Source organism: Camelus ferus, chromosome 31 (genome assembly GCF_009834535.1).
Source record: "Camelus ferus isolate YT-003-E chromosome 31, BCGSAC_Cfer_1.0, whole genome shotgun sequence".
NCBI classification, from domain to species: domain Eukaryota; kingdom Metazoa; phylum Chordata; class Mammalia; order Artiodactyla; family Camelidae; genus Camelus; species Camelus ferus.
Genome location: NC_045726.1, coordinates 6,623,933 through 6,647,681, shown reverse-complemented (window position 1 = coordinate 6,647,681; position 23,749 = coordinate 6,623,933). Strand labels below are relative to the sequence as shown.

The window sequence follows — 23,749 nt, the reverse complement described above, 5'->3', positions numbered from 1 at the left end:
GCCAGTCCCACTCCTTGCAACTGGGCAACAGCAAGGACTCGAAGTAAAGCCAGACGGTGCTGTTTATTTCAACACAGGCTGCAAAGGCCATGCTGGGTGTGTCCTCGGAGGCTACAGATAATTTAGCTAGAAGGGAGAGAAATCCTAGCCCATGATTTGAGTGCAGTGTTGAGAAGATCCATGGGGGGAGGGGGGAAGGCAAGGGTATATAAAATCAACAAGAGATCCAGTCGAGAAAACTTCCCAAATGTTCACCCCTCCTCAGCTCTTTAAGGCAACTCGATATAGCAAACTCCAAAGTTTCATGTCGTCTAAAAGGGAACAGAATCACTTCCTCCTAAGTCAGTAAAGCATCACACCAAGAGAGCATGGCGCACCCTCCCACCCACCCCTATCCCCAGCAGAGAGGGGAAGGAAATGTGGGGGGGGCAGGGATAGAGAATGAGGCTTTTAGAGACTGAATCCTTCATAACTGGAGGAGGAGGGGCCTATCTTTGCGTCTAGTGGGGGAGGGGCCTATCTTTGCGTCTAGTGGGGGAGGGGCAGGTAATGGCTGCACAGAGTACTTTCCCACAGGGCTGGTAAGTGGCTTCACCAGGATCTGCCTTACTGGTGGAGTCCACTCAGGAGAACAGGCAGTTTTTGGAGTCACTGAGACCACTCACAAATGAACAAACTAACAACAAAACCGCTGTTTCATACGGTACTTTCTTGAACTTAGCATTAATGAACCTTCACTTGAACTAAATGGAATGAGTCAGCGAGGCCCACAGGCCCAGAGAATCCCAGCGTCTATTTCTAAGCAAAAGAGACAGGCTTACAGGCAGCTAATCCGTTTATATAGAGGATCTCAGGGTACTTACCAGCCCCTTCCCAACTAACAACCCGGTTTTGTCCAATAGTGCATTGAGTGCACAACTAATCCTGAACAACCAGACCTAAGCCGATGTTTCCCTGTGACCAGATGGAGGGTTTCAAAATGCCATTCCATGTTGTCGCACCAAATCATCTTTCAATTCATTGGTGAACAAGGTCTAAAGACTCAGAGAGACCTGCAGAGTTTTCTGTCAGGTGTGGGGTCGCTTGCCGCCGGCTGGCTTGCCCCGCCTCCCCCGAAAGGACTTAGAACAAACAGTGCACTTTCTCAGGCAGAGAGAGTTTCCAACCTTCATCAAGTACATTGCCTAGAGGAGAAGCCAAAAAAGGTATCATTCTAAATTAAGATGGCAGTAAATACCTCCTTCTGGAGAGATGGAAGCCAGTGGCTCCTGGGCCCGTGCACTATTTAAAATAGGTTATTGTTGCCTTGGGCTGACATTTTGTCTTTAGGGTAAGACAGAAACGCAGGAAACAAAAACTGTGTGTGTGTGTTGCTTTTCTTCTTGAAGAGGAAAACACAAGCTAAGTCTATAACTAGAACTTGGCGATGAAGGAAACCTGGTGGGGTTTTACTGGAAGAAAGTGGCCGCCAAGCCGCCTGACCATCGCCTTCGCTTTGCAAATCTGGTTTTCATATTCTCGCTCAGTAATCACCCAAAGCTATAACTGTCTCTGAAATTATTCATTAAAGTCATTTTCAGGGATTCTCACAGGATGACTCTTTTACGTTTATGATCTTCTGAGAGCAATGACATCAGCCTCTGTCTCTTTTCCGCTTTTAATTAATGTGCTGGGAAGACCAGAGGGGCCGGAGCTGTGTCCGAGGGGAGGGGGCGGGGTGGGGGTGGAATTCACCGGCCGCTCTGCTCCCAGCGCGGTCAGCTGAGCCCGGGCGCGCAGACATCCTTTGATTAAGGAGGGTATTTCGGGGAGTGCAGGCTGTGCAGAAGATCAGGGCTGTGCCCTGTGGTGCTGTCAGCAGTGACAGATCCCAGATGGGGCCGCTACTGTATGGCAGATTGAGTTTCTCAGCAGAAAACTTACCCTCCCTCCTAAACGTCTTCAAAAACCTTCTCCAGATACTCCAGGTCGCGTCGTGTAAAACTGAAAAAGTCCAACCCAAGTTGGTTTTGCGTGAGTGTGTGTGTTTTTTTCCCCTTCCTCTTCTTTTTTCTCTGCACTTCCTCCAACTCTGAGCATCTTCGACCCGCAGGGCTACCCGGCTGCTAAGAGCGCAGACCTGGCGGGCCTGGTGGTTCCTGTTCGCCCGCCCGCAGCGCCGCGCCGTCGACTCAGCACCGCGGGGCCCGAAGGCAATCCGGTGGGTAGGGGCGCGGCGTCTGGGACGTGGGGGCAACTCGGAGCACCCCGGGCAGCTGGGTGGACGACACGGGCGAACAGTCCCTGCGGGGAGAAGTGGGGGGTTGGCGGGAGGAGTGAACCTTAGGGCGAAGCGGAGAGCATCCGGCCTGGCGCCCGCTTCCCTTCCCTGTCTGCCCCAACGGAGCCGTCCCGCCACCCCGGGCAATTTCGAGGGGCCGCTGGACCCGGGAACGGGGCGGGGGTCGTCTGCTGGGATCGGGACGGGCTTGAAGGCGGCCTTGGAGCGGCGGGGCCCCAGCTCGATCCGGGATGGGGAGAAGGGGGCGGCGGAAACTGGACTGAGGCATCTCCCGGGTGAGAGGGGGCTCAGCGAGATCCGGCTTTCCGCGCCATAAACATTCGCCCACTTGTGAGAGCTGCCAGTGGGGATCCCAAGTGTTGCATTGCTGGACACATATCGGGTGGGACACTCCATTGCAGAAACATTTGGTCTTATTTTTAAACCCTTTTTAAGAAATATAAAGCCCCGTCGCTACCTCCTCGGAGGCAAAGGAGTTTCCGCACCCTCCCCCGCCCCACTCCTGACCCCTTCCGAGGGTGCCGAGGCCGGGTCCCGGGAGAGGGGGTGAAAGGCGGAGAGGAGGGCGCGTGGCACCCTGATTCTGCTCAGATTTCTAGACCCCACCCATTCCTACCCCATCGTCCTCATAACTGTGACACTCGGCGTGTTCCCACGGGCCTGGGCCGGGGGGCGAAATCGAGAGAAGGAAGGAAGGAATAAGGAAGGAAGGAAGGACAGAAACCTGGAGAGAGCGAGATTTGTTCTGTTTTAATTTAAAGGCAAGACTTTTTTTTTTTCCTTCGAAATACCCGTGCAGCTGCCTCCACCTACTCCCACACCCCTCAGAGTGAGGGAAGGTTGGAGAGCCTCCGTTTGGCTTACAAAGGAGACTCTAGGGAACCGAACGAGGAGCTAAAAATACCGCATACACGAGGCCCAAGGTGCGGGGTTTAGGGGGAGAGATCTAGTGGCCTCCCCCGGCCGCATCCTGCCCTGGAAGGGCCGCCTTCTCGAGGCAACCGGCCCGGGCTTAGCTGGCACCCGCCAGGCAGTCTGGGCGAATTTCGCCTCGTCTTTGAATCTGGACCCGGTCCTTTTGTAGCCAAGCCTTCTGGTCCAATCGGGTAAAATCAGATGCCCCGCTTCTGGACACTTTCCATTCTTCGCAGACTCAGTCTTGGAAAGAAAAGAGGTAGGACCACTAGATCTTATTTTATGTCAGCAATAATCCGCTCAAACAGTATTCACCCCCCACCCCTTGTATAATGATCTATATGGATGTACGCAGTTGCTTGCATACCAGGATCCAACACGATCTGGGAGAAAACTGTGAACCCCTGTTACAGCCCTCTCCTGGAAAAAAATCTAGCAGTTATCCTCCCCCTTCCCCGAATTCCCCCTGGTTATCAGGTAAAATCACAAAACCCTTTATAGAACAGCAAAACACACACTGAATTTGAAAACTCCCGCTCGTCCCCGCTAGAAGGCAGCTTTTATTTTCACGACCCACGCTGGATGAAAGTGGTTTATTTTGATTTTTTTTTTCTTGTACCCACTTGCCTTGTAAAAGGTTCCTGTGCACGGGCCCGGCCCCCCGTGATGACCGCAGGGCCTTGCTTCCAGACTGCAGCCCCCGCCACTAGGTTTTTAAGTCCTCGCCTGGAGCCGAGGTGTAATTGCGACCCCGCCCGAGCCGCGAGCCTCCCGGGGGGACGTTTGGCCGGGCCTGTGCAGGGGCCGGGACCTCCCAAGTGGCGGACCTGGGAGCCGGGAGCCGCGGCCCTCTCCCTCCCCGCCTCCCCCTTTCCTCCCTCCCTCCCTCCCTCCCCTGCGGACTCCGCTCCTCTCCTCCGGGTCTCCAGCTTGCCCGCGCCAGGGCGCACAGCGTTTCTCCTCCTCTCCACTTTTTTGGTTTTCTCTCGTACTTTTCCTCTCTGGCACCTTTCTGCCGCCCTCTCCGTCTCCTCCACGTTGAAATCCCTGGCCCAGAGAAGCACAGCGGGGCTTCGTCGGAACCTGGAGAAACCAACCGAGAGCCTCTGGCCCCGCGGGCGCCGCGGCGAATTCGCAACCGGGCGCGCTTCTGCGTAACGTCAGCGCGCGGGGTAATTTACCTTCCCCCGGCGTCTGTCAATATGACTAATTTCCACAGGGGTCAAAAAGCCTCTCTCTGGCAGTCCATCTTGGAACGCTCTCTTACGCAGCCGACTGGGTTAGTTGTTTTGTTTCCAGCCCTAGAAATAAATACTCTGGGGGCGTCCCTGCCTGGGCAGCCCGAGAGGAGCAGAAGCATATATACACGGTGTCAATTAAAGGCAGTTTTCCTTGAACTACGAACTGTGATTCGGCTTAAACGACAGCGACCTGCTCGCCTTTGAGTTCACATTTCCTAGCTCGCGCTAGATACTAACGCTTTCTTTAGAAACAGGAAATCAAAAAAGAGGGAAATCATTTTTGCTCCACTTTTCCTCTGCTGAGTGTAGATCCCTGTTGAAACTTTCTCCGCGTTTCGGGATGTGACTGAAACACAGAGTATGCGCGCGTGGCTTGGCTAATCTGGACTAGACAGACAATATATCATCCGGGCGGTATTTTACAATAATTTTAGAACTGCTACCGACGTCTAAGTGTGAAATCAGTGCTGCGGATTCAAACGTTCTCCGGGATTCGATGTAGGCGGCGAATAAATGCTGGTTGCACAACTCGGATTCAATTTGAGAAATGGGCTGAAAGCAGCCAGCGTGGCTGGCGGCGGGTGATTCCCGTCTGCAGAGTCCTCTCGTGCCTGGAGCAGGGCTTGGGTGCTGGGGGAGGTAAACCTCTCCGATCCGGGTCCAGCGGGAAGCGAAAGTCGCCAGAAAACCCATTTCCCCTCCCTCCTAGGCTCTGGCACTGAGGCCCCAGCAAGTAAACTTCTCCAAGTTAACATTTCAACAAACTCTCCTGAAAAAGCACGTCACCACCCACCCACCCCGCCCCCGTGGCCTTTAGGTAAGTAAAAGCTTAGACTTTGGGTAGTTAGGGGCTTAAGTGGAACCCACCAGAAACGTAAGAACTAAGAAAGCGAAGCAGAAGAAAGGAAGCCTCACTGAGGGCGGCCTCCGCTCAAGGTCCCTGACCTCTGCCCGCGGGGGTGGGCGCCACATACCTGGCGCTGGGACCCCACCTCCCATCACGACCCACTTACCCGCGTCCGCGCGCGCGCACACACACACACACACACAAACTCTCTCTTCACCTCTCTCATCTGTTGGTGCATTTATGACCTAATGAAAATATATCCTTTAGGGAAAAGACTGCCTATAAAATGTGAAATATGAAGAACTCGTTTGGATATTCCCACTCTCCACCAGAACTGATCTTGAAGATTTTTAGCCCAAACACCTTGACGCCTTCTGTTGCTTCCATAATCACTCTGTTATTTTTACAAAATGATGAGAATTGGTTCTAAGTGGCCGTTGCTCATTCCTTGTGGAAGGAGGAAAGGTCTCCAGTCTGAAGGTAGTATCTTCATTGAGGGGAATGCGTGCCTTGGGGAAAAAAGAATTGCACTTTCTATCCTTTGTCATCTTTGGAAAACCCTGGCACCATATGTTCTAACTGCTGCAAACAGCTGAGGAAACGAGGGGTTCTTTCAACTCCCTCCCCTTCCTTCCTGCCTGACCGTTTCCCCCCAGTGCCGCCTTTGGGGGTCTCACAAATGCTGCGCTGGTCTTTCTCCTGGTCCCTCTTCTGAACCTTCTCCCAGTTTCCAATATAACCGAGTCTCTCTTTAGAAATCACATAGTTAACCATCTGTTTTCATGTGAACAGAGGACCTGATTTTGCGTTTTGGGGAGGATTGTTTATTAACACCAGTGGGTACAGCAGAGATAAGTCCCCATGTGGTGTTCTATATATCATATCTTTAATAAAAGTTTTTAAAAGTCCCTTTCATTTTGCGATTGGCCTTTTCCCCTGGGAATGATTTGAGTTGTTTGGTAGCAGGGACTACGCCATGGGAAAGCTGCAGACACTGTAAACTAGTGTGAGTGACAGGCTGCCTCCCAGGCTGGGGTGGAGTTGTTTATTTGTGTGTTGTTTAAAGCATGCAGCAGTTGTAACTTAAGGTCTTTTGGACATCCAGGGGCCATTTAATGATCTGGGGGTGGAGTGGGTATGATTATTCAACTCACCCATCTGTGAGTTTCTGAATTAACATCACCAAGGAAATTTCTACTCTCTCTCTCTTTTTTTTTTTTTAATTTAGGCTTCCTAAGTAGAATTCACTTAACAAAAACTTGGAAGCTGGTTAAAGCCTAGGGAAAGGGGCAGATGTCCAAGGGCCAAGTGTTCAGCCACCCTGAGGGGTAAGAGGGGGAGTGCATGGAAAGGCAGCCATTTGTAGGGTTTCGTCCTCCTCCTACAAGAAATTGTCCATTTTCAAGCATCTATTAGAAAATGTCAATCCTTTTTCAGTTGTGTTCTAGCTTAGCCTTTCCACCGAGGACTGAGGGTTCGGCCAGGCCTGCAAGGCAGTGCTTCCAGTGACCTGACTTACCTGGAAGAGTGAATGACTTTCTGCTGGCAAATATTCCCATCTGGGAACAGGAAGGTATTTGAGAAGAGTAGTGTACATTTTGCCTCACCTAGAGTTTAACGCTTCTGCATAAAATATTATTTTGTCATCAGATTTCCAACTTATTACCCATTGAGCAAAACCAGAAAGTTTATTACATGTTTTTTATACCCTTCCCCCATTACATATTTTTCAACCCCATGTTCTCAGTAGATGACCTTTAGACCCTCCTCCTCCAGATGTGGTACTATGTCTAAATATATTTTGCATCAAGTATCTCGTATATATCCTGATCAGATTAACTCCTATTGGGGTTGGGTATAGCTTAGTGGTAGAGCACGTGCTTAACATGCATGAGCTCCTGGGTTCAATCCCCAGTACCCCCATCAAAAAGTTTTTTTCTAATGAATAGGCAGTACATTGTCATGGTTCAAAAATATACAAAATGTGCATGTCTTTCTATATCTGCCCAATTGTTTTCCCATTATCATTCATTTCTTGCATGTTCTCCAGAGCTTCCTAGTGCACAGAAAAGCAAACAGGAACATAATCTCTAGGGATCTAAAAGGGCACAAGTTACTCCATTTGTATCTGTTCTGCTGATCAGGAGGGATTGGGGGATGGGGGCAGATCCCTGGAAGCTTTGAAGAACTCATGCCAAACACAATCTGGTCCCGGTGTGAGATGCCTCCTGACTGTAATTTTTTTTAATGTCTGGGAAAGAGAAGACAGGGCACATGAGGAACAAATGATCCCTAAGGCTCCAAACTGGATTGCCTTTTCTCTGTGGCTGGATTCAAAGAGGAAGGAAAGGTGGAAGAAGGGAAGGAAGAAAAGCAAGCAGAAAGAGTGAGGTTGTCAAATTTAGAACTGTGAAAATGTGACTCCTCAGTTTTTGTTTTTGTTGTTTTGGATTTTGTTTTGTTTCGGTTTTTTGGTGTGTGCCCCTCCCCCCCCATACTGAAATTTAAAAGGACTAAATTGCTATGCATCAGATAAATCACAAATTAACTTCCTTCTACTCTCAGAGGTTTTGCCAGGTTCTAGCCTGTAGATAGTTTGTATGGGTTATAAGTGGAAGGGGAGGCAGGTTGAAAAATGTGCATGAATTTTAAAACAACTGAAATAAATTCTGCAGTGTAGTAAGTTAGCCCACGTGGGCTTGATAGGCCTTGCGCGTTTTTCCTTTACAATTCCATGAGACAAAAATAAAGCCAGAGCTGATCTCTCCCCGCACAGAGCAGGTGACACTTTCAGTTACATCCCTGCAGCCTTCAGAGAGGCTAGCGGGTCTTGCTGCCTGACAGTGACCTTCTCTATCTAGGAGTCAGATGTGGATGGAGAAGACATGCCTTGTAGGAAAAGTGCCAAGCACAGGGCCCCCTGCCAGGGATGGGGCCAGTTCTGCTATCTAGGGTGTTCTGTGACTTCCTGGTACCCAGCCAGAAATGCAGTTGCTAAAATTGACTCAAGCCCATGCTCCTCCTAACCACCCCTCCCCTCATCCACCACGCCTGTGGGGCTGGAGTTATCTTCACCTTCTTGATGGACTATAGCAATTACTGTGTGTGTGCGCGCCCGTGTGTGTGTATTCGGGGACAGAGTTGCTAAGTATCCATACCTTCTATTAATGCCAAAAATTTCTGTCCTTTCACTTTGGGATCCTCCCTGCCCCTCTCTTAGTCATGTAAGATGCAATAAAAACAACTAAAGCTCACTGACGACCATCTTTTCCTCCTCCAGATTCTTACCTGTGCCTCTTAGGGACCCACGCCAGGTTTTAGCCTCAGTTACTGTGCTTAAGCACCTTCCAAAAGGGGTAGGCCTTCAGATCACCCACTGAGTTCAACTGATGCCCTGATAGGACCAAAGGGCATTAATAGGTGAAAAGGACCCCCAGCCCTCTGCTCCCTGCAGCCCTGGAGCTGTTCATCAGAGTGGGAGCCAAAGGCTCACATAACTCTAATTAATGTGTGCATATGTTGGCCAGCCTCTGCGTTGGTTTTATGGGGTTTCACTGGCGGTGCTTGAATCAGCAGGGTCAGATGAGGATTAAGGGTCCTAATGAATCATGTGACCATAAGTGGTCTTGGATGGTAGCTGTGTTCAAGAGACCTACCCCTCATGTTCTCCACCCTGAGGCTCTCTTTTCGTGCCTAGAGAGGAAGGCTGGTCTGGGAGAAGCCAGCCAAAGAGCACCAGCAGAAGTTTAAAATGTCCTCCTCATCTGCATCTTGGCACAGAATGTTACTGGAATATATGTGTGTGTGTGTGTGTGTGTGTGTGTGTGTGTATCTTAAATCATTCAGAAATACAGAGAAAAAAACTTCATCTTAACAGTATAGAATTTAAGAGTGGCAATGGGTCTTCAGAGTTCTAACTCCTTCTTTACAGATGAGAAGATGCAGGCTTACAGATGCTCAGGGCACCTGACCAGCACGGGCCACTAAAGAGGGAAACTGGAGGTGATGGGTTCCTCTCCTCTCCTTTGGTAGTTGTTTCCAGGGGTCTCTTGTCTAAGGATGGTGAAGGCATAAGGAATGAGGGGGCTGCGGTAGGAAAAGTTGTGAAGAAAGACATGATGTTGAGGGCCAGGCAAGAGAAAAGCTAGTCAGAGAACTGATCATCTGGGGGTGGGTGCCTGGAGGCCTGTCTTCACACTCCCTGACAGTCTTTACTGGACTCCAAGACAGCTATTGGAGGCTGCTGTTTTCACACCGCAGGTACTTTGTCGTGTGCATGTTTCAGCCAGGCGGGGAGAGCAGATTCTTCTCTCTTGGCAAGAAGGAATGGTGTTTCCAAAAGCGAAGCAGCTCTCATCAAAAGCCCTGGTGGACCTGGTGACAACACGGGCACGCTCTTCGCTCAGAGCCTGGAAGATGTCAGGCGGCGGGGAGGCCGGGTTGGGGACAACCAGACTGCGGGGTCCCAAGGGGAGCGCGCTTGGGACTGGGTTCTGGGGCGGCTGCGTTTCTTGGTCCGTTAAGAGGCGGTGGCCCCGCCAGGGGACTAGCGACGATTTGCAGGGAATCGCGGGAGGGAGGTTGGTAGATCACTGGGGGAGAAGAGAATGCGGGAGGAGAAAGATGCTGGGGTCACGACAGGGGGCTTCTGAATCTCTACTGGGAAACAGTCCACCGGCCCGGCAGCCAGATACGGTCCACTGTCCGGGCTGAAGACACCGCTTGGGCGCCACTCTCTGTAGGGTGGGGGAACCATCGAAATGGCTCTTGGTTTTGCACAAATTCACGCTTAAAAAAAAGTTTTTTCATTATTTTGGCGCGGGTCTCGGTGGGTTCTGAGGCTGAAGGCGGTCTGGTCCGGATAGAGGAGACTCAGGAGCCATCGCTGGCCTTTCCTTACTCCTTAGAAACAGAACCGGGCAAAATGCAACATCAGCAAGGAAACTGAACAGCCCTCACAGGCCATCCTCCCAGGGCGGGAGCCGGGTTCTGGCCTGGGCTCTCAGGTCTGAGATCCGAATCAACGGAGCCCGGGCTCGGGATCACACCCCGGGGACAGCATTTTGATGCACATGTGAAATATACTAGTAATAATCATTTGTGGGCCCTGAAGCACCTCTGGAATCTCTGTTTAATTGAGAGGGTAGGAGAGGAAAATTACCAGCTGATTAAATTCGAGCCTAATTGTAGTTCTCCCTCCGCTGTTGCCGACTTCAAAATCTGAAACTGTGTTTTAAACGCGCTCACATATGAATTTTTAAAACATAAGTTAAAACTAAAGGAGAGACGCGGGGACCAGGGGCGGGGTGGCGGGAAAAGGAAGGAAAAAGAGCAGCAGGACGGGGAGAGACACAGGCCTCCGGGCCGAGTCGGGGCGGTGGGCTCCCGGCGCTCGGCCCGCGCTCGGAGTCCGGCCGCGAGCGCAGCCGTTCCCTCTCTTTGCAGGAGGTTCCCCTCTCCTCCCGGCGGGACGCCTCGCAGCCCGCGGACGACGGCCCGCGGAGGGCCCATGAGCGCGGGGCAGGCCCGCGCGCCTACCGGGAGCGGTTCCGGGGGACGCCGGGGAGGAAGTGAGCTCACCGGGAAGGCAGGCCCACGGCGCCCGGAGGCTGGCGGAGCCCGGGGAGGGGCCGCGAGCCCGGCCGGCCGCCCGCGCCCGCCCCCACGAGGGGGCCCGACTCGCCGCTCTCGGCCGCGCACTCTGCTCCTCGCGGCCGCGGTAGGAGGCGCGCCGGGCGCCACCCGCGAGGCTCAGGCTTGGAGGACGGAAACCGGAGGCAGGGGGCTCGCGAGCGCCGGGTTCCGGCCGCTGCGCCCGGGCCCGCGTCGCCCCACCTCCCGCCGCGGGAGCGCGCTCTGGGCTGTCCTGCGCGCGCGCGCGGACCTCCCCTCCGCTTGCACCCGCTGCCCTGGAATCACCAGGTTCTGCGGCTCGGATTTAGGATCCAAACCTTGTTATTTGCATCAGCTAATCAGGGTGACCGCGGCCACCCACTCAGGAATACGCTTAGTACTCGTTCTTCAGAATAAGCTGCGGCGTCTGTTTCCAAACCTGTACCATCTGCCACCGACCACACTGTCGCCCCGCGGTTCCGATGCAGCCGGGTTTACAGAGGGGGGCCGGCTGTCCTGCCCAGCACGAGGCTCCGAAAGCAGAAAACGTGAGCGTGTGGAACAGGTTTCCAAACCTGACGAAGCGCCCGACGAGGCGAGGGCACGTATCCAACGGGAGGCCTTCACACCCCCGCCTCCCGGGTCGCGAGCGCTGCTCCAGCCGCTGCCCGTCTCACTTGGTGGCTACAGAGCGCGTTCGCGTCGGAAGAGAGCTGGCGACGATCTGTAACCTGTCTGGGGCGGAGGGTAGTTCTACGCTGTGCTGGGAGACCCTGGCCCCGGCCTTCTCTAGGCCTTGCTGGAGGGCCCTGCCTTTGTCCGTGGAGAAGGGGCCTGGGAGCCAACGCAGCGCGGGCCCGCGGCCTGTGGCTTGGCTCCCCCTGAAGCCGGTCGTCGATCCTGTGTCTGACACTTCAGGATTAGGGAGGCCCAGGAGGTGGGAGAATCCGAAGGCTTCTGCGTGTCGGGGGGTTTATAGTCAGATCGAGAGGCCGGGTCCTTGTCTGCAGGGCACAGTGTGGGAATGCTTGTCGGGTTTGTGTGTTTTTGATCTGGAATTGATTGCAGAAATTTGCATCAACTAGAACCTCGCCGTTTCACCCCCATTTCCCTCTCCTGCAGAAAGCACCCGCATACCTCCTGTCGTCTCTACCCAGTGGATCGAAAGGTTGGCTCATAATATTAGTAAAATCTTGTTTTCAACCTAACCTACCACGTGATGGTTATCTTTTTTTTCTTTTTAAACTCTGCGTCTTTCTCTATACATTTAGGAGAGAGGTGGTGAAGTTCTTAAGCCGCCTGGTGTTAACCTCGGCAGCCAGGAGAGCACCCCACCCCCTCTCCGGTCCCTAGTCCCTCCCCCGCCAGTCCCCTCCGCGGTCCCAGGCCACAGTAGCGCCTCCTGGCGCCACTCACGGGACAGCGGAGACTCAGGGCCTTGCAGGCCAGGCCGCGGAGGGGCCTTGCCGCCTGCTTTGGAAACTCTCCATTTTCCCACAGTATTTCACATTCATACTACTTTTCACACCCTGTTAGGCAGTAATAGCACTGAACCTGCTAAATACTTCCATGCACCGAGGCAGTCCTGCCGCGACCGCCGCCTTCGCCGGCCTTCTCCCGGTGATGGGAACACGATGGTTCTCTTGGCGTGCGGCGGGTCGGCTTCCTTCTCTCCTCTCAGAGGGTCTATCTCTGGCCCCTCGGAAGGTGGTGCTGGAGGTGGCCGCAGGGTGGAGGGTCCAGGTGTGGAGGTCTTGGCCCTGAGGGTGAAGGGGGTGGTTGTGAGGTGGGGGTTAGGGGGAAGCTGTGGGGACTGTTACAGCTTTCGGTAATTATGTGCGGCTAGATGGGTGAGTTTTTAATGAACAAGGCCTTGCTCCAGGCCTCGGGCAAGACAAGGTATCAGACCTGGCCTGTGCAGTGAGGCCTGCCTCCTGCCTTCCCTCCAGGCACACCAGGTTCAAGGGGGAGCCTCTGGGCACTAAGGGACTGGGAGGCAGCAGAGCGCAAGCCCCTGCCCTGCCTTGTGGCCTGAGCCCCACAGCTCTGAGAACAGGGCTGCTCCAGGGACCTGGGGAAGGGTCTGGGTGGGGGAGCTTAAGAGCAGAGGAGACATCAGTCAGGCTGGCAGGGAACCACCGCTGCTCTCACCCAGCTGCTAGCTCTTTGGAGGTTGCGTGGACTTGCGTCACTCCCCCTCAGACACGCAGCAGGCAGATTCTCAGAGTCCAGTTACAATGCACCAGCCGCGACTGGAGCAGTTGTCACCAAAGTCCTGGCCCTCTGTCCCCTGGGCATGGGCCTGCACTCCTAGAGCCCGCGGTGGGTGGGGAGGGACACCCCCCACCCTAGTCTGCCACTGTAGAGGACTGAGGCGGGTGGCCCTGTGGCTTTGATCTGAAAAGTCAGGGTAAGCTAAGGGCCATCCTTTCCCTCCCACTCCTCTCCCTCCTGCTCCTCTAGGACCCCACCTCAGTTCTTCCATCAAGAGAAGGGGACTCATGAAATCTGCCTGCCCCTGCCTCCAGGATGGGAGGCATGGTGAGGGAAACTAACTTGTAAAAGAGCCTATTATGTGTGGAGCATTTCACAGGCTGCATAATGTTTAATCTTTACAAATTTCAAGAGGAATATTTCCAAACCCTGTGCGCCTGCCAGGAAACAGATGCAGAGAGGATGGAGTGGGCCAGAGCCATGGATCTGTGCCTGCCAACAGCTCCCGACCATTCTGTGCCTCTATAGCAACATCCTGGCATTGACGACACACTGAGGGGTCCTGCAGCCTGGGCCGGGTCTCCCGATGACCTTGAGAGAGAGTTGAGCTGCCTTCCATGAGCCTCAAACATGCCCTCCTAAAGGGTGACTGAGGTGATGGGCGATTTGGGTGCAGGGACTTGAAGCTTTGGGCACTGCACAAGCTGTGGTGCCTTTATACCTGTTCCTCAAATATCCATGAGAGTCAGTTACCGGACTCTCTTACTCACCCAGGGGAGCCCAGAGTCCACCCCAGATGTGTCCTTCCGTGTCACTGTTCTTGCCCCCACCACACCTGGGTTGAGAAGATTTAAACTCAAATTCACTGGACTTCTTTCTGCTCTATGGCTAACATCTAACCTGAGCCCAGAGCGCTCCCTTTCAGCCTGAGGAGGCCCGGGAAGGGACTGACATGGTTCCTAACTCCCAAGGGCCACTTCAATCCCTTTCTCCACTTGTCAGGGCCAGAGCTGAGAGTCTGTCCAGCGAGCAAGAGGGACCACCCACCCCTAAGCTGGGGGCGGGCTGAGTGTAGGGCTCTGGAAGCCCTCGTGTTGACTTTTGGCAGCGGAAGCCCCAGGCGCTCCTCCTCCCAGACACGGCCTCCCAGCGCTTGTTCAGGAGTTGCTTCATGCTGTCCTGGACCCTCACAGGATTCACAGCAGAGAAGCTGTCTGCTGCCCACGCTACAGAAAACGACTTAGACTTTGGCTTTGAGGCATTTGCAGAAGGTAGGGTGAGAGGGCAGGAAGACCAGGCAAAGCCAGAGGGCAAGGAAGGAGGGTGCAGGCCTGAGGCAGCTGTGGTTTCGAAGTTGCTGAGGGAAACTTTTTCTGCTTCCTCTCCTGCAAAGACAGCCCCAGCCCAGAACCTCTCCACCCTCTGTTTCTTTTCTTCTTTCCTTTACTCTCCTGATGCTGCACCTGGGCAAGAATTAGGGGGCAGGAGCCCAGGTCCCTCTCTTTCAGGCAGTCAGCTGCACAGGGTACCGACTCCAGGTGGGCATTAAGGACGAAGTGTTTTAAAGAGTCCCTGAAGCCATGTCATCCCTGTGGAGCTGTCTCTTCCCTTTGGGCATGGACAGGAAGTTCTCAGGCTGTTCCTGGATTTCTGGTTAATGTAGGCACTCTGGACCCTAATTTCCCCTGGAGCACTATTCCAAACCTGGAGGCAGCTAAATGAGGGGTCCTTTAATAGGATCTCTGAACCCTACCAGGGTATATTAATTCATTTTACGGTCATGGGGTGGGTGGTGGGGGAGGGAGTGACTATGGTGATTTTCTGAAGGCCAACTGGTAAACCCCTCTACTCTGCCATTTTGTTTTACAAACAATTATTGATTATCTGACTCTGATGACAAACACGGCTGTCAGACAAGTACAAACCAGGTTAGAAAGCCGCAGTGCACTCCGTATCTCTCGTCTATGATCCTCCGCCGTAGTTTCCACCGCTACTTGGGGCTGGTGGGCCACACTCAGCTTTGGGAACACCAAGTGCAAGACATTGAGCACAAGTGACTGGGATCTGGTTGCCAATTTCAACTGAACTTGGCCTTCCCTCCTCCTATCGGGATGCTGCGACCGGAAGTGAAATCTCCTCTCAGGGACTCCGGCCGTCTGGAAATGCTAAAAATCAAGAAAGCTAAACATCAAGAAATTCCAGAGGAAGATGAAAAGAACAAGAAACTGGAGGAAGAGTGGGAAAGAAAAAAAGGAAAATAATCGTGCCCGAATTTTGAAGGGCTTTGGAGTTCTGCCTGTTTCCAACAAGGGAAGCTAAAGCTAAAGCTTGTTTGTCTTCACTGGGTTTGTCCAAGTGGTCCCTGGAGCGCAGTCTCCTTGCTCAGAATCTCGGGTTCTTCCTGTGGGAAGGTTGCTTTGAAGCGAGGCTGGTCTCCTGGAGGGCTCTACTCACTGGTGGTGGGAGCAAAGCTGGAGGGAAAGGCCCGGAGGTGCGGACAGGTCCGGTCCAGGCCCTTCCCCAGCATCCGAGGGGCGCTGCGCCCTCCACCCCAGGGGAGCCTCTGGGTTCCTCGCCATTCCGGACGGCTTGGCCAGGGTGATGTTATAGTTATTAACGACCAGGATGATGTCTTTAGCCAAGACCGAAAAGAAATGGCTCCATGTGAGCCCACCTGTGCATCTTGGGCTCTTCGCCACAGCGGTCAGCAGGATTGACAGGGTCCACGGCTGCGGCTTCACCACCCACTCCGCGCCCAGCGAAGTGGTGCATGAGGGTGGGCTCTGAGCTCCAGAGTCCACAGTGGTGCAGGGCTGGAAAGCACTTAACAATTAGACTACACCCTGCTGATGGCGGGAGGAAATAGAAGACACTCTTGGCTACTTAAAAGGACTTATATACCCCGTCCCCGCTTCCTCCCAGCATCAGGTTTAAGGTAAGGCTCTCCTTTGCTAAGGATGACACTCCCCTCAAAAGCCTTCCAGAGTTAGGACAGATGGGCGACTCTTGTAGAATTAGGAGCATCGCCACGATTTTGCTTGAGCTCCTCGCCAGAGGCTCAGCCATGAAGTGCTCAGGGCATCTCAGGACCAGGCACACCTGAGCTGCGTCCTGGCTCCTGGATTTACTGGTTTCACGATTTAGAGCCAGAATCTTGGTTTCACTGTTTGTCTTTGCATTTGAAAAACGGGGACACATGCCCGGTAAGGGTTTGAAAGTGCCGCTCCTAGCCCTGGAGATCCTCATCGTTGTGTATTTATTCATCTTCGGGAAGATCCCCGCATTTTCTAACTAGAAACTGCCATCCCCGCTTCCCACCGCGAGGTGTGGCTTCCTGAGCAACCGCCTCCCTCCCCCGACCTTCGACCCGTGACTCTGGGGTTGCCAAGTCCTTACCTTGGGTCTCAAAAGCGCCTTCTCAAACTTGCCCCGCTTTCATTCTCTGCCCCTGCGGGCGAGACCGGATCCTCGCGTTCTTTCACTTGCTCTCCAGCCAGTTCTATTATCCTCTCGCTGCACCCCGGGGAAGCCCAAATTCCACCGCCCTGGAGGATGTTCCCTCAAAGCGGGCCAGAACCGGCGCGAAAACCCGGACCGGTGATGCCAGTGGAGCATGGTCTCCTGCCCACCTGCCGGGCGGGCCAGTCCGCATGTGCATGACTAGAGACCCTGGGAGTGGGAGCGATGCGAGGGGCAGCTGGCCACGGGGACCGAGAGGCGACACCTGCACTGGCCATGCAGGGATCCCTGGTCAAAGAACCCAGGGATTTGGGCCATAGGGAGCCGCGTAGGACTGGGTTCCTCACCCCTCTCCCTGCCTTCACCAGGCAGAGAAGGGTTCAAAGTTGGCGGGTGCTGGGCTCTAGCTGCTCCCTGCTTCCCAGGGAATCCTGCATTGCACGCCAGCGCCCTTGTAACTTTTTTTTCATGAAGGAAAGTAAACATCTTGCATATATTTCCATACTGGTCAGGCCCTAATTTTGGAAATTTTCGTTCCAGATACTCGGCTGACGTGGCAGGAGAGTGCCCCTTTGAACGATGCATACATAGAAAAAATGTTTAGTTTGGGCCGTTTGGGGAGTGTCTGGAACCAATGAGCTGGTAGTTGGAAAGGGGGACCATCTGGATCCCCCAGTCTGAAAACAGAAGCCTCTGTGTTGACTTGCAGTTGCGACCTGGGGCGGTCAGTGATCCTGGGACTGCTCCAGTCTGACTCTAGGACTCCTTCCTGGGCCCACATTCAGCCAGCACCATCATTCACCTGGGACCCAGCAAAATCTCTTAAACTTGCAGACTCGGAGAGAGGGGAAGGTAGCCAGGCAACGGAGTTGCAGAAACATCCTCTTGGTCACATGAACTTTATTGCAGATCAGGAAGTTATCTAACAGCTGCCAAAAATCTTCTGACTCCAGGGCTCCAAATGTTGACTGTTTCTCACACCTCACTACGGGGTCCGGAGTCCCCTGGCTGCCTTGGAGGTTATTCAGATTTCCTATCCCCTTTTGGCTTCCATCTCCGCCCACCTGCCTGGCTGCATTTGGAGATGATTTCCTTTTTTGCATTCTCGAAACCATGTGGCTCCCATACTTACCTGGACTGGCGCTTTCCCCACCCACCCTACGTAGGTGGAATTCCAAATCTCCTGAGGAGGGAAAGCCGGGTTGAAGAAGAGTCAGGAAAAGGAAGCCGAGCTGAAGTCGGGGCGTGCAATGCTATATCCTTCTCCCGGTGCTTTGGGAGAAAAGCACTGCACGAAAAAGTGCAGCACACGAAGTACTATTAACGGGCGCCTTCCCTTTCTTCCCCTAACGCACCAAGTCCCAGGCCTGAGCCAGGTTCAGGGGCAGGAACCTGGGCTTCTGTGGCCTTGTACTCGCGAAAGGGCCGGGGCAAGATCTGAGCACAAAGTAGGCGCTGAGACAATAGATCCTGCTTGACAGAAGGATGCTCCAAAGGAAAGGGGGCCATTATTTGAGAGCAATTGTTAAGTAAAGGCGCACGTATGTGTATCCTGTGCTCGTTCAGTTAATTTCAGGCTCACATAGGAGGTCGCCTGGGACGGATCTGCTTCCCATTTTCAACGCAACGCGCAAACACGAGGGAGCCCCGTCCAGCTGACCCGCTTAACACAGATCGGGAATCACTGTGTCCTCTGCCGACCCTGGAGGGTCAGGGTGAGCTGAGCCCACCCGACTGCTTCCACATTCAGGCCAGACTCACTCCAGACAACCAGCAGCAGAGACTGTGCCCGAGTCCCCGCGACCACGGGTGGGGCGGGGACGCTGAGGCGGCGCCTGGGTTCCCCGCTTCGCGGATCCCCCTTCTCTGGGGGAGCCGAGAGCAGAGATTCATGTGCTTGAGCACTAGGGCTTGGTCAAGACCAACGGGAGGGGCCCTGGCGTCGCCCGCCCGGGCGTTACCATCGGCTACTGTGGCGACGGCCGCTTTGGGCGCTCACCTTCCCCGAGCCCTTGGCAACCATCCACCGGCGCCGACACTGTCCGCGTGGCGCGCACCCCGGAAGCGCTTGCCGAGACCCGGAAGCGGCGGGAGCGCGGGGGCCCAGCTCTCGGGGGCGCGCCCGCCCCGCCCACTTGAGAGGAGCCGAGGGTGGCGAAGCCTCGCGTCGCGCGAGAGCCGGGCCCGCGTCCGCGCTGGGGACTTTCCCGCCTCTGGGGCCGCGGCCGGTGGCGGCCCGGGCCGCCCTATCCCCGGGAGGAGCCCGGGTGGACTGAGGGCCCTCGGAAGGCGGCCGTGCCCTCGAGGGAGGCAGCGGGAAGGAGGACTTAACAGTCAGCGCGGAAACCCCGCCAAGGCGCGGGGCGGCTCCGCGCGCCCCTGACCGCCGCCGTCGCGGAGGCCCGGGGCCGCGGGCGTCGGGGCAGCGCCGGCGTCCACGTGGCGCTCGGCGGCCTGTCGGGGCGGGCGCGCCTGGCCTCGCCGTTTTCCTGACTGCGGGGCTGGCTCCGGCGCAGTTTGAGAAAGAATAATGTCTTTACTTTCGAGAGAAACATCAAAGACCGGGGCTGCGCAATGTGGAGCACATATGGCAGCCGCCGAGGCCCGGGCCTGCCAAAACACGTTTCTCAGGACTTTCCTCCTTTTTGTCGATCCCCGCCCCCATTCCCTACCCCCCTCTTTTTTTTTTTTTTTTTCTCCCTAAATGGGAGGGAGTCGCGGGCTCGGGTTACCCAGACGTCCTGCCTCCGCTTGAGGCGGTTGGCGGCTTCGGGGTTGGATCCACGAGGCCCCCTGGGAAGGGGACCCAGAGCAGAGGCGCCAGGGCGCTTTTGGCGTTTACCTGCAAAAGCACGTTTTCCTGCTGGTAGGTGCTTCCTTGGTGTAGTAGAGTTGCACTGGCGGAGTCCCCACGCCTTAGCGCATCGCTCCATAGATACAGGGTACCTTAATATCCATAGAATGAACACTGAACTGAAGTGAAGGCAGTGTCCTGCAAGCTAGGCTTCAGTTTGCTTGTTACTTAAGCCTAAACAAGATTTAGATGCAAAGCGCCTCTTCCCCATTAATGGCTAATTTATATTATTACTCTTTCTATTACTATTTGTATTATTATCTAGACCACTATCGCGGTTTCTTAAATTACCTAGCAGGGGGAAGCAGGAGACAGTTGGCCCAAAGTTCAGGCAGTTTTCTTGAGGAATTGCTCAAGACAAAATCTCAAAATGTTAGGGATGAGGGGGGAGAGTATAGTTCAAGTGGTAGAGGGCATGCTTAGCATGCATGAGGTTCCGGGTTCAATCCCCAGTACCTCCTCTAAGAATAAATAAATAAATGAACCTAATTACCTCCCCCCACCAAAATGTTAGGGGTCATTAACATGATCTAGTTTCACCTTGTGAGTTTCCCTGAAGACGAGTTTCACCTTGTGAGTTTTCCTGAAGACGAGCTGAGGCCCCAAAAGGCAGTGGAGCTGGGGAAGCCCCCTCTGTCCCAGGCTGGTGCTGCACAGCACTACCCTCCGTGCAGGGATGAGCCGGGTGACTGCCTCTCTTTTAGCTGCTTCCATTAAATGCATTCCTATCGTTTGTCTCTGAGACATGATCTTGGGATAGTCTTCTTCAGCAGATTTACATGTAGGGTTAGTATTAAAGGCAGTGGTACAGTCTTGGGGCTCCCATGTGAAAGAAGTCCATGCTGTCGCCAGAACTTGGCTTTTCCTAATGCACGATTGATGGTGGTGGAAGGAAACACACCACACCTGGAGCTGGTTACACCTGAATCTTCTCAAATTTTCCAGTGTCTGGTGACTTATGTGACTTACACACTCAGATCAGTGGGCAGATTACCTGACAGATGGTTAGAAAATCCGGACTTTACAGCTGACTTTGCCATCAGTCTGCTGCCTATCTTGACCAGTTTCTCTGGATATCTCTATTTTTTAAATTTTAATCTTAATTTATACGTGTGTATTCTATATTTGTGTGTATATATGCACATGTAGATATATTATTAACTTTTAACCTAGGTGATCTGTTCATTCATAAATCCAATGTCTCTTCTTACATTCTCTGACGCTGTTGTATGTATCCACATGGAGTGAGCCCCCTACCCATACTGGATGGAGAAGCAACAGAGCCAACTCTGGCACCCTGCTTACTCTTGTATTAAGTATTCAAAGAATGTGAAACAATTTGCAAAGTGCTTTAGAGCTGCCTTCTTTTCTTCATCTTGCAGGTGAGCACACTGGAGCCCAGAGAGCTGATCTCTCCAGGTCGCCCAGCTGCAAAACCCAGGATGGCTTCCTGCCCAGTGCCGTACTCCACTGTAACTGCAGAGATGGGACCTACCAGTCTCTGTATCGAGTGTAGGTGAGCATGGATCGAGTCTTTAGGATATCTCCTTCTGCTGCCCAACCGTCTGCACCCCTCACCCCACTTTCTGATTCAAAATATTGGTAACTGGACCAGAATATAATATTCTTGGGTTCAGCAGTGCAAATTTAAAGCAAAACTCAAAGTCAGTACCATGTCACCTGTGCTGTGTTCCTTTAAACCTACCAACCCTATTGTGTGGACTCTGAGCCCACAAGGACCTTTGGGACAAGGTTATGTTTCCTCTAGTGAGGATACAGCAGCAAATCTCACTTGTTTTTAGAGTCTTGAATTCAATGTAAGAGAAGTAAAAATTCATGATCAAACTTAATAAAGAGGCAAACTAAAAATTAATAAATTTGTAAGTCAATGTTCAGGATAATATTCAACTGATCCATTCTCCTCGCACAACAAACTCCCAAATTATTAACATTGGAGGCGGGTGGAAGAGCTAACAAAGGAATTGTCCACTATTAGTAACAAGATAGTAAAGCTGCTCTTGCGTGTTTTTTGGGAGCACCTCCTTGATGTGAGAGAGTGACTCGGGGAACTGTCTGCCATGTTGGACATGAAGTCCGGGCACTGTCTCCCTCCTGCTTGTCTGGCCCTGGTCAACCTTGGTGAGCCTCATGGATGCTGCCTGGCTGGAATCCAGAGTTTTTTGGAGGAACAGTTGCGATGTGTTTCCTATGGTATGCAGTGCAAAAGGCAGTTTCTCTGTACTGAGCCAGTCTTTTCCTCCATCACCTGCAGGCTGAGGCTCCTGGACAACCTAGGGGCTTATAGCACCCTACATAGCACGGGGCCTGAGGGGTTTCCCTCAGCAGGGACCTTGGGCCTGTGGCACTGGCCTGCCCAGCCAGGACAGCCACTCCCCTGGGCAGGACTGGAGCAAGGATGTTCAGCTTCTGCATTTGAGTCTGGGTGATTATGTAAGTTGTTCTTTGCAACTACAGCCATGCCATAGAGTAGAGAGCGCTCTCCTACCAGTCCTAACCCTATCCTCAGGGCTCTGTTCCAAACCTTTTCTCTTCTTGTATGGAAACCTCTCTCTGAACAGTACTTAATCATGATACTTACTTCCTGAGCTTGTTATGAGAATTAAAGGAGAGACTCTACTAAAACGACTTTTTGCGGTGCCGGATATAGATGCACATTAGCTGCTGCTATTGTTGTTAACCATTCTGTGGTTTCAGGTGAGGCTGGTGACATTTCTCTACAACTCAGGCCTCTTCCTGGAGCACTAGACCTGAATACCCAACTCCCTGCTGGAGGGCACTGTCACGTCCTTAGTAGATGTGCTTAGCTTTTTAACTCTCTCCATGTTCAAAATGGAATTGACTTCCAGTCCGTGTTGCACACCCACAGCCTGCTCCCCTGGTCTCTGTGCATGGCACCACCACCAACCAGGAGCCTGGGCCGGGAACCGGGCAGCTGTCACCAGGTCCTCCTGAATGTCCTTCCAGTGCAGTTTCTCTTCTCCAGCCCCCACCTCCTGCCTTAGTAATGACGGGTATTGAGCTTGCCTGCATCATTCTGTCCTTTCCATTTTGTCCAGTGTGCTCTCCAGCCTGACCTCACAGCAGCCAGAGTCGTCTTCATGTCATGCAGTTGGATCCTGTCATTTTTTACTCTACATGATTCATTCACTCCCCATAGACTTCAGGAGAACCCAGATGTTGAGCATTTAACGCTCCTTGCGTAACATCTTTCTCACCACGTTCCCTTCACACATGCTGAGCCCCCTCCCCCGGCTCTGCTGAACTGTTTTGAACACCTGCGCTGCTTTTGCCTTCGTGTATCTGTGCGTGCACACCTCCGTCCTCCACCAAGGAGACGCCATTCTCCTTGTGCTTCAACATGCAGCCTGGATGTCTCCCCTTTTGGGGAGCCTTCACTAAGCCCCAGGCTGATTACAGAGTTTATATTTTCCAGAGTGTAATTTGTCTCTTTCACACTAGGTATGAGTTCCTGAGGGCAGTAGAATGCGTCTTTAATCTCTTGGCCACAGTGCTTTAGGGCCTGGCAGACAGTGGGTGTCCATCACACGTTTACTGACTATGAGAATGGCCCAGAATCAGAATAAATGGCTTTGGTTTTATAACTTCTTATCATCAAGATTTGAGGGAAGTAATTTCTTCTGAGCCACAGTTTTCTCAGCTGTAAAATGGGGAATGATGATAGCCCCTAAGGGCATGAGGATTAAGTGAAAGGTGAATGCAGGAATTTCCTGTAAACTGTAGTGAGTCATTGTTACAATAACGCAAAGCTGGGTTTCCCGTGCATGTACACATTTCCATACATGCACCTGCCGTGTGTATGTTACATGCATCTGAGTCTTTGTGCACCTGCATGGTTACATGGAAAACACTTTCCAGACATACCTGTCTTTAGCTCCTCCCCTTTAAAAGGCCTGCTGAAATAGGTGGATAGAGAATTACTTTCCGTTACTAGTCTGGGTTCTCAATAAAGCATTTTAGTAGCAGTGTTGTCCAGTTAACACTCCTTCTGTGAACTCATTACATCCATGCACACAAACACAAACAGTGCCCATTATATAGAGCGCCGAACAGGTATTAGAGTCCATTAGAATTTTTACCATGACTATTGCATCTTTTCTACTAAAGCGGTAATGTTGAAATTACTTTCCTCTTGTTTTCACGTCGGTGGCTTGGAGCAGTTACTGAACCCGATTTCCCCATTTTGCATGCGAACAAACCGAGGCCTAGGGGTTCATTTAACAACCTGTCCCCTTTCCAGAACTGCAGCTGAGTGGCGATCAGAGCCCTAGGGTACCCTTTCTCCT

General features: G+C 53.0%; 1 protein-coding gene across 8 annotated transcripts in view; it reads left to right on the top strand.

The window, feature by feature from the left end:
- Positions 1-363: 363 nt before the first annotated feature.
- Positions 364-23,749, top strand: part of LOC106730902 — a 73,846-nt gene continuing 50,460 nt past the window's right edge. For 4 of the 8 annotated variants that reach the window (XR_004316412.1, XR_004316410.1, XR_004316411.1 and 1 more), the window contains exons 1-3: positions 364-2,013; positions 2,093-2,200; positions 20,807-20,940. Coding sequence is in view for 1 of the 8 variants with exons in the window: in XM_032470958.1 (XP_032326849.1) it covers positions 1,875-2,002; positions 2,093-2,200; positions 10,730-11,627 (1,134 nt within the window). In the remaining 7 variants the exon portion in view is untranslated. Of the gene's footprint in view, positions 2,014-2,092; positions 2,201-5,146; positions 5,255-5,551; positions 6,072-10,729; positions 12,106-20,806; positions 20,941-23,749 lie in introns of those variants that run through there. The other 4 variants (XR_004316416.1, XR_004316413.1, XM_032470958.1 and 1 more) reach the window with 4 other exon arrangements.